This window comes from Typopeltis vanoorti, chromosome 17 (assembly GCF_054136105.1).
Source record: "Typopeltis vanoorti isolate ZY-2024b chromosome 17, IOZ_Tvanoo_1.0, whole genome shotgun sequence".
Taxonomy (NCBI): Eukaryota; Metazoa; Arthropoda; class Arachnida; order Uropygi; family Thelyphonidae; genus Typopeltis; species Typopeltis vanoorti.
Window position 1 is genome coordinate 79970201 of NC_143565.1, and position 11606 is coordinate 79981806.

Sequence of the window (11606 nt, forward strand, 5' to 3'; positions counted from 1 at the left end):
AGTTTTTAAGTTACAGTAAAAAATAAAAATAAAAGATTAAATATACATTAGACTTGACTTAGTTATTTTTGTATTTATTTGAAGAAACACTAAAAAGCTATTTTGATTCTAATGACTGGTATTCTACCAATATTAGTGGTAGATTTAGTTCGTTTCGTTTCACATTGGCTGCGTAAATACCAATATCCATGACTAACTTCACTACAAAGTTCACTAATTCAGAGAAGTGAACTTATCGTGATAGTTTAACAATACAAACATTCTATAAGTTACTTATTGACGTCTTATTTATTACTTATGAAATGTTTCTGAAGAGACTTGGATACACAATAATTATTAAACATATCATAAAAAGATAACCATTAAGCAACTTAAAATCTTTTACACTTGGTTTAAGAATGGATAACTCTACCGCTATTCGAATAATAAGTTGGGTTCAAGTCCTTTTGACATGAATCTTTTTTGAATTCTTTTCAGATGGAGATGATTTTCTTCACCCTATGTGAAACCACCATGCTGCTTATTGGAGACTGAAAGAGCTAGAAACAAAAAAGGTTGGGGGGAGGGAGGGATGGTGGATTGCGATGCTACAATCCGGTTACTGGATTGTCGGATTATCTAATCATGATAAATAACTAGAAATAATTTTCGCATTCCACAATCAGTGTAAACTTAAGCTTTGATTAGAATGGAACGATGAATATCTATGAACATTTGAAGTTTTCCGAAATAAAAATACGAAACTCTTAGAGCAACTCCTAACAAACAGTTCATAATCACATTCAAATACCTGTTGCAACTAAATGTCATTTTGTGTTTGTTTCGATAGAAAGTATAACCCACAACTGCTAACATGGCGATCGTAAGAAAACGTCTTCTCGTAGAGTTTTTTTTCAGCGACGGGCGAGAATGAAGTGGCGCAAATAATCTCTCTTTCCACTTCAGAATCGCATCACGAGCGCCTTTCGATTTGTGAGGTCCTTGAAGACGGTACTGATATGGCATGCAAGGTGCTGTCAAGCATGTCCAGAATAACTTCGGATCTGTTAAAGCCAACCAGAACAGATTGGGTTTAACTCCAATCAACGAAGCTATCATATCCATGTACGGAATCCAGTCACTGTTATACGTGTAACGATGAGTTTGGATGAATCTTTTCTTGTGTGATTCTTTCAATCGTTTCACATCTTTCCACATCTTTTCTGAAGATGGAAGCTGAAGTTTTCCATTGATGAGAAGGGCTGCCCAACGACATTGCATTTCAAAAATAGGAACGAACGGACCGATAGTCAATGGTAAACCTATAATCGCAAGAGTGGGATGTGGCAGATTAGGAGGAAACACATATTTGTAAAGTTCTACATAATTATCTTTAACACTTAAGATATCTTCTAGAAATGGGAATTTAATAGAATAGCCTGTAGCCAGGACCACATCATCCACAAAAGTGGCATCCTTGTCCTCTTCAAAGAGAATGCCGTTAGTCACAAATCTTACGATGTCCTTCTTTAAAACAATGGATCCACAAAGGAGTCTGGATGGCAGAACATCATTAATGGTGGGATGCTCATTAATTGCACCATGGGCTGGTGTTAAATTTAATGTATCATGAAGTCCAGAGGCATTGACTGTTCTTTCTATCTTTGATGAACGAACACTCAAAGGTAGAAGATTGTTGAAGTAAAATCCCATGCGAGATTGAAGACCGAATAATTTTGTGCTTGGTAGGAATCGTGTCATTAGCCAACATCCTCTTCTAGTACTTAAATACACCTGAAATGTGAACAAGAATAGAATTATATAAGTCAGATTCAAAAATAAAAAGAAATTTATAAATTAAGCATGAAACGCAGCTCCAACATTGCATAAATTGTATTATGAAGAATAGTTACACATACATAAAGTATGTTCTATTAATTGTACTAATAATTTTACTAACCTTTAGCAAGAGCATTAAAGCCATATGAAGAGAAACTAATAACATTTGCAAAGTTGTTTTGATAAAGGAAACTAAATGGTGCAAAGCGCAAAGTGACTGACAACATGAAAAACCAAAGCAACTTAAAATCACAAGCGTCCGATATTCTTGTGATTTTAAGTTGACTGATAATTTTGAGCTTGTGATAATGCTTGCAACGAGGTGAGCATGCATTATGAATGAATGAATTCGTAATACATCCTTGTAATGTCTTCGTGGAGAGGTCGGCCATACAGTGCCAGCGGGCGCCATGGCGCCCGCAGTGAATTTTTAGTGCGGAAAGAGGACTTTATCCAGTCCTTTCCTAAAACAAGGAAGTTAAAAGTCAACCATGAAACTATCGTACCATTACCCTCACCTCATTCCATTCTTCAGAATTCTTTATCGATGGTGAAGCACTCCATGTTTTCCCCTCCTATACATCAAACATCAAAGATATTCAATAATCTCTCTCTCTCTCTCTCTCTCAAGTTAAGTTCTATTTATCTTTTGTTGACATACGTGTATATTTTGTTGATGACAGCACATTTTATTCCTTCGTTTACATTCGAGAAATATTGGAGAGTACACAAAATATTCAAGTCTCGAGATTCTTCCATAAATAATATCTTAAACACTGGTAGCTCCTCATCCTGAAGCGGGGTAAAGTTCGTCTAATGAATTTAGTATTAGTATAAAATCCGATGCAAGTAATCATATCAAATACAACATGGACTTCATAACAAATTCCTCAAGAGAAAAATAAAGCTACTGTTGATATTACACATTAATAATAAATATGCATAATAAAGTAACAAAATGTTCGCTAAACAATTCTGATAAAAAGTAATGTAATTAGACAAAAATACAAAGATTCTTGCCAAATTTGTCTGGTTGTTGACTGTTCTTTAACTAATATAATATATTCTTAAGTTTAAATTGATGAATCCTTTATTACTTTAAAATATGGCCACTAGCTGGCGATCCCTGTAAGATATATAATGAACCTCCATAATTTAATTTGTTCGTTTCTTTAACAGACTTCCTCTCATATTCATTCTAACTTAACCAATCTTCGATTCTGTAGGTCTGAAAAACCTACAAAATCTTCTTCTTTCGTTCCATCTACTTCTCTTCTTTGGAACAGTCTTCTTGATAACTTTTCCCCAATGAATTAAACTCAGATCTTCAACTAGCATATTCACTGATTCCTTTTTGTTTGTTTGATCTCTTACTTGCATATGGCATTGTTGCGACCTCTAGTGGTTTATCGTGATATTAAAAGATAAAAATGGACACTAGATCTGATAACCGGTCACATGTTAGCTGTTCCAATGTTCAGCCAACTGGGTAAACGGATACATTCTCTCTATCAAGAGGCATATATAACTCATGTAGATGATGGTTTATGGTAAGCCATTGCTTATTAAATGGCAATTATTGAAAAATAGACTTGAACTACTAGAGTTGTAATAATGAAAGCGTTAAATAATGAGAATGATTTCAAGTTTTCTACGCACTGATTCCAAGTAGGTGAACACAAAGTTGCCCGTTTCTAGTAAAAAAAATAATAAATAAAAGGTTTTGGCCACTATAAGCAGAGTACAAAATAAACTTGCAAAAATACCCGTAATGGTTTAAGCCTATGTTGTTTTCCCTTTAGGCTTAGCAGACATTAGGCCTAAATTATAATCATTAGGATGTTCAATGTTAAGTATGATCGGACTTTTCACGAAACAGTTACGAGTCGTTTGCCACTTCTATCGTAAAGAAATCTGCTAAATGGAAACTGACGTAAACAAAAAATGTTGCTGGACATAAATGATTATGTCGTTAGAATTGAAAATGTTAAGTATATCTTTTAAGATGAGTGCATTGTTTTAAATATTCGTCATTTTATGCTGAAAATATACGAACCTGATCACACACATAACTCAGATCAACAGCCAAATCGGCTCCAGAATTTCCAATTCCTACAACTGCTACAGTTTTACCTTCAAAGCCTTTGCAGTGTTTTACGCTATGGGAATGTACCACCTTTCCTTGGAACTCCTCTACACCAGGGAAATTAGGAATGTGAGGATACGTATGTCGTCCCGTGCAGACCATAACTCCATCGAAAGTGTCTTCTGTAGTGGTGTTATCTTTTATGTTCCGCACCGTCACCATCCACTTCCCAGTAATCTCGTAGTCGTCAGCCTTCACTATTTTCATCACCTCTTCTTCATATTTGATGTAACGTAAGAGATCGAAGTGTTCTGCGTACATTTGGTAGTACTGAAAGGCCTGTTTGATGCCCATGTAGCAGGCATAGTTGGTAGGTGAGGGGAAGTCGCTGAACGAACTGTTCTCTTTGGGAGAGTTCATGATAGTTGACTTCATCACAGAAGCAACCCCTTGGACGTCATCTTCTCGATATCTCCACAGTCCTCCGAAATTGTCGGTCTTTTCGAAGCACACCACATCCATTTGTTCTTCTCTGCAGGCCTTTATAGCCGTTAGACCAGACACTCCTGCTCCGATCACAGCTACTTTCTTTGTAACGGACATGTTTCCTGCAAGTAAAAATAAAAATGCGTAATGAGAATAATTACAAATATAAAATCCTGTTCTAAAAATCTCTCTCTTGTCGTCTGTTTCTCAAAATTAATCTTTGAGAAACAGAAAGTTCTATTTTTTTTTTAATTTAATGAAATTAAAATTAAAATAAATCTCTTTTAAAGTGTATTCTACTTGACAGCCTACTTTGATTTTCATTTCATGTACTTATTGGAATATTCTTACAACGATTTATTTTGCAAGAGAAACAATATAAAAGATCCATATAATATTCGTCTATTTTTGTGTTATCCATAATTATACTTGACAGCAGAAGCGATGGTCCTACCTCATAATTTATTTTCTTTTTTTTTTTTTTTTCTCATCAGCAAACACGTTAGCTCATTTCATACGGTGGTACTAGTGTTTATTATCCCAAAAAAATTCGGCTGCATCGATAAGGGCATAGTGTTAGAGAGAACCGGTATCGAAGCAAACAGCTCACAACACATTCTCTGCGCCAGAGGCTAAAGACAAAAATGTACTATCTTGATAGTGTATCAGAAGGGAACAATGAGACCGCAGACCTCGAGTGTAGGATCCTATACTCTAATGCTCTAAAACCTAATCTAGAGCAGCTAATTTCTTTTGTATATAACTGCTCTTGCTGGATCGAAAGGACCAAACAAACGAATAGGGTCTTCTTTATCTGTATACATTAGGCAATATTTATAATATGGTAACGTAACAATGGATCTAATATACACTTTAGAAAACAGCTATCAACTAAATGAAATATTATCATTTAAATTCTTCATTTGGTATCGTTTGCTAATAATAAAAATTGTTACAAACTAAAATTCATTTTGATAAATAATTCTAATACAGAGTCCAGCCAGAATTATATTTCAGCGTATAATAGAATTATTCATTGTATAATGTTGCGTATAATTCATTTAATACATTGATTTCGTGATTTAAATTGATGACTGCAGAAAATAATTAAAATATTGAGGTATTCACTTACTTTCAAAAATCTGATATTCGGAAAGCAAATTCCGTAGCGAATTTTAAGATTTTATCTTTTTCTGTCCTTAGAGTCCCAGTTTAGAAATGGGTTTCAACAAGCACTCAGTTTCATGTAACTATCAGTTATCTGAAGATAGGCGCATAATAACCAATCACATATCACCATGACAACAACACGTTGAAATTATCACAGCTTTTCGAGCTGGGTTAAATTTAATGCTACAGGATATAATAACGTATATTGTACTGATCGGGTCAACTTCGAGAGGGGAACTTAATGTTTATTGTTGATAAGGAGATCATTCTCAATATTATCATCTCGACATGATTTCATTTTCAAACTCAGAGGACTTCGGAATATTTCTCAATGAGGAAAGATACAACAATAAAAATTAAAGGAACGAGTTCAGACTGACATGTTTATCTTAATGGATTTTGAAATCAAAATCCATTAAGATAAACATGTCAATAGAATAACTAAAGTGGTAATATCGAATACCATTTTTAGATGTTCACATTTTTTTCTTCTTAGTTATTTTTGTTTGCTTACTTTTATTCACATAATTTAATTTACTCAATTTTATTATTTTATTCTTATTTTTATTCCTTTTCACTGTGAATTTTTATAATTATCACTTGCATACTTTTGTTGTATTATTATTGTTGTTTTTCTATTGTATTTCTATAGCTATCACTTGTAATACTTCTTCAGTGAATAAACATCTTCAGAGTCTTTAAAAAACGATTTAATTGGTGAAAATGTTGATTTTTGTGGTATCTGTAAACTAATCTTTTGATTCTCATTAAAACTATGTTGCTTTTAATACCTACCATTTTAGAGCATAGTCTAAACTAATTCAAAAACGCTATGGTCACTCATAATTAATCTCTTTTCTAGTGCCTTTTGTTTCCTCCACTGATAGATATACTCTCTCCCTTAACTTGCTAGTTTGTTTCTAATCGTAATTACTGTCCGATGCCAAACATTCTGTAAATCAACCCTCCATCTTATTCTTTGTCAGGTTTCTCCTTCTCGTAGTATCCACGACAAGCAAATCTTTCGCCTCTTAATGTGCCAATAAGACTGACTCACTTACATGCTTTGCAACACTTCAAAATATCTTTTACTCCAGTCGTCTCTCTAATTCTAGTATTTCTTATTCTATCCCTTTTTTTTGCTATAAATAAATAAATAAATTCCGTGCGATGATACAGCGTTCCCCCCTTTTTACGGGCGTTCATGGTACCATCTAGTCCCCCCCAAAATTTTATCCGAGCTCCGGAACCGGCATAGCTGACGAATCAGACCTATGGCTGGGTCAGTATTCCTAACTATAATCCGTGTGTGTGTTCACTGGACCGGTTTGCCTGCTTGCGGGATGAAAAACCCAAGACCGGCTAACTTGGCTATGGCTGAGGAAGATCCTTAAGCTCCTTACGTCGTTGACGGGAATCGAACCTAGGAGACTCCTTCCCCAGGCATATGGTTGCGAAGCGCAAAGCCACTAGGTTAACCTCGCGGACTTTTTTGCTATGTGAAACATTCTTCTCTCCAAGGATCTTTGGGCCACACGCAATCTATCTTCCTGTTTCTAGTTGTTGTCCGCGTCTCCCTTCCACAGGTAAATCTGGAATAATGCATATATAATGCATATATTAAAGAACTTTTCTAGGTATAGAGGTAAACCTCTTAACAGATAATCTTTATTCAGCCAAAATGTTTATTTTCTACTATCTATTCTCCTATTTATTTCCTGATTTTCTTAATGCCAACTAATTATCCAAGGAAAATATAGTCATCCACGATTGTATTAGGATTATCTGTTAATTGAATTCAATTTTATTTCAATTTACGATTAATTTTGTTTTAGTTATGTTGATTTTAAAAACCTTTTTCTGTGTCAATGTCATTATGCATTAAGAGAACAATGCCATTTGCAAAATATTACTTTACATTATTATTAGTTTTTATTAATATTTTGATATATTTTATATCCAGACTGATATAAAATATATCAAAAACTTATATTAATATAAAATATATTGAAAGCTTTAAAAAATCCCGAAACACTAAATATGCAGGAAGATGAAGATGATATTCGTTTACTTTTTATGCTACTTAGTTAATAGTGTGGATATGATATATATATAAGATAATCTTGCTTTTCTGAAACCTGCTTGTCAATATCGCTGTATAGTCCAAAACTCCTCTGATCCTATTTAATATAATGGATATAAACCTTTTATACAATTGTGATGGCAAACAAACTGTTTGGCCTAGAATTATTTGTTATAATCTCTGCCGTCCTTTTTATATATAAGATAATCACTAATTTATGGAACTTTTAAATAGTCTCCTGGACTTTTAAATATTATTTTCCGATTTCACGACTTTCTTCTTCTTTGATTGATCTGTATCTACTGCAACTGTAATTTTTAATTATATTTAAAGCCGTTTATATAATAAAATATATATAACTCACTTCTATAATTTTATTACAACAATGATTTATTTTTATATAAATTCAATGCGAGAAGTTGCAGAACCTTAGACCGTGTGTGTGTGTGTGTGTTTATGTGTAGTTAGTGTGTTAATTATTAATATATGTTTAAATTCAGAGTAATCTTATACATCCAATGTTTATGATTACGTATCTTATAATTAAAAGTGTTTGTCTGAAAAAATTGCAATATAACGTAATTATTAAAAAGTCGGCAAATTGGATACACGAAGAACTTCATGATATCTTTCTCTGCTGTGCTGTCTTATGACAGATTGGTTGGCTGCAGTGTGAGACGTTGATAGAAATTTAAACTGCAGATAATGCACCTTGCCATGAGTAAAAAACTTCGTCTATTCCTACGCAAAATCAAAGGATTTTTGCATTTATATATATATATATATATATATATATATATATATATATATATATATATATATATATATATATATATATATATATATATATATATAACGCTAACGCCTTTACATCCCTTACAGGGAGTAGGTGAGGCCGTTTTAGCCTTATCTAACTTTTTTTTCGAGACTGTCAATCTTTACTGGAAACCAAGTTAGAAAGAGATAGCTCAAGAACATCACTAACAATATCCGGCATCATGTGAAGAGAAACGCCTCACAAGTGCCGCCATCTCGTGGTCCCTAATCCTAACACTATATATGTATTTTTTTTCTGCGATAGTGTGGGTTGTAATGATCGATTTCCTTGAGTTTACGGCACGTAAAACCTGCTTTCCCGTGCCAGAGATCGACTAACTCGGGAAGCGGTCGAAGAAAGGCTTAGAAAATGTTCCTCTGGTCGTCGACTAGACTTGAATTTAGCCGTCTTCGTTCGGGCGATCAAGGCTACGAAGGATCTGTGTGTGTGTGTGTGTGTGTGTGTGTCGCGATTTGTACTGCTACGGAACCACCACCATCTATTATTATCTTTCTCATATAAGATAAGCAGAAACTCTACCCGAACAAACAAACAAGTTTATCGAAAACGAACGTACTCAGCAATTTGTAAACTGAATTTTTGTTGTGATAAAAAATATAATAAAAATATTTTAATAGTATACCAGTTGGGGGGGGGGGGACTGGTAAGTTCTGATAAACACCTAGAACAAAAATGAAATTAAAGAAACTGAAATCACAAGAAAGAACATACTAGTAGCAAAGAAAGTACTTATGTCCTTATATTTTTATATCTTCTTATGTTCTTTTATGTGGTTTTATCAGCTGCTTTAATATCATTTTTGTTCTAGGTGTTTATCAGAACAGTTCACCCCCCCCCCACTCCGGTATAGATATATACGCTGTATACTAACATACTTTGGTATTGGTATCGAATTGTTATTACTAGCACTATTACTATATTATATGTTGAAAAAAATCTGTTTTAATCTATATTAAAAAAGTATTGAAATATAAATGCAAATGACAAAATACAGAAAACGTTATGAATATTTATATAAAATTATTCTATTATTTTTATTATTAGTATTACTGAATTGTGTGTTGGATTACTGTATTGTAATAGACTATGAATACTATAAATAATACTTAGCTAGTTTAAAAAATGTATATTTATATTTATAAAAAAATAATTAATGTACTCTGAGTTGTGTACTGAATCTTTGTATGTACAGAAAATGTAATGATATGTTTCATTGCATTTATATGTAAATACTCCGTTGATAAAAAAAAAAAAAAAAAATCTTGTCTTTGTCAAAATGGCATTATTTTGACAATGAAAAATTTATTATTATCATTATTCAGCCTAATAGATATCGACAAGTGTTTGTGCTGCGAATATAACTCAAGTTGGTTAAATGATCTCTGCTTTTTTTAAAGTGCATCAAATCGGTAGGAAAATTAAGTGTACATATTTTTCTTTAACGATATATTCGAATAACCAGCATTTTATAAAACAGTTGTTTTCGTGATACACGTGTTGTAACACTCGCTTTGTGCCCAAGATAGTTGGACACAAAGTAAGTGTTACACTGTTTGCGAAGTTAACGAGACTGTTTACACCATACGGATCAAAAAGCCAATTTCAATTCCGGTTTATCAGTCGCAAAGAAAATGCCTTGAAACTGGTGTAGTGAGGCCATTGTGTCCAGATGGGGGGAAGGTCCTCATTGCTCACTAGTAAAGACAATTGAACGTTGCATTTATCAGGGCAGTCTATCATTCAATGTAAGTGAATTTCCAGTGTAAGTGCATAATACACATAAATGAATTCGAACATAAAAAGTACAGTGATGATATGTGCTGGGTTACATTTTCATTTATTTAAAATTTTAATACATTTTTGTTTATACTACGAAACACACCACAATACTGTACATGAGATTGCAACTAATCAAAAATACATTGTAAAACGATATTATTCTTGGATTATTATTTCCAGGATACACGTGTAAAACATATAATTATAAGAACTGCACAGATATTCTTAAGAGATATATAAGTAAGATTTTGGAAAATTTTGGTCCCTTTTGCTGTACCGGCAATCCAATGCGAGGTGGTGTGGTAGAGTCAAGGCGTATTGGCTGCAGCAGTTGCGGAACAACAAATTTGCGCAACATCTCTCGATACCTAACATCAGAGTCGGTAAAAGTGACTGGTCCTGACGGGCGAAGTTTTTCGAAGTACGGACTGATAATAAACGATGCAGTGAAACCACACTACCCTGTGACTTCCGATGAGTGTAAAGGGATCTGATGGAACACATGAGGGTTATTCGTAGTCGAAATGCGGCAATTGTGTGAGTTAACACTACCGTTTCAGATACACATGTGCCTCATCACTCGACAAGATCTTCCACAGCCATTCGAGCTAAGAACATCAGAGGAAACTGCAGTCGAGTTTTCGCATCATCATGAAGCAAAGCTTCAGTATGGGAGATGTTGTATGGGAAAAACCTCAGCATTTTTCACACAGTGGAGTATGACATGTCCAATTGACTTGATATTGCCTTAGCACTTCTGGACCCTTGGGCGTTAATCATTCCGTGGTCCACGACGGCAGTTGCAACTTCTTCAACTTGTTGAGGAATAATCCGTTTGCGCTCTCGTTCTGGCCTCACTGCTGTTCACTATTTTCAAATCGTAAAACCATTTTTGAAAGATTTGTTATTGTATTGGACCTTTTTTCCTATCCGTCAAACATCGGAATTCTCGAAGCGAAAATTAGTGTTACCCTGCTGTTGATAGTGAAACTTGACTAGCAATGTACGTTCCGGTAAGGCTCGTTTCCATTTTGATTATATCCACCACCACCTGGTCAGTAAAAACAGTGAGTGAGATTATGCAAATATCATGAGCTACAGCACCAAATATCCTCTGGTGGCACAATTGTATACTGTGTACTATTTATATTTCCTGTAATTAAAAACCCAAACCCCATGATCTAGAGTGTACTTACACCACATGTGGTTGAATTTCGTCCAATACATTTTTCGCTACAGAGCTCTCAACAATTCCTCTTTAATTTATATATATATATATATATATATATATATATATATATATATATATATATATATATATATATATATATATATATATATATATA

The 11606-nt window shown here is 33.8% G+C and overlaps 1 protein-coding gene across 1 annotated transcript; it reads right to left on the reverse strand.

The window, feature by feature from the left end:
• LOC150097539 (flavin-containing monooxygenase 5-like) lies at positions 1 to 5600 on the reverse strand. Its single transcript, XM_090407401.1, has 3 exons — positions 5523 to 5600; positions 3875 to 4512; positions 1 to 1773 (listed from the first exon to the last, which is right to left on the reverse strand). Exons 2-3 carry the CDS (start codon positions 4505 to 4507, stop codon positions 673 to 675), a joined length of 1734 nt encoding a protein of 577 aa, XP_090263527.1. The 5' UTR covers positions 4508 to 4512; positions 5523 to 5600; the 3' UTR covers positions 1 to 672.
• Between the last annotated feature and the right edge of the window lie 6006 nt (positions 5601 to 11606).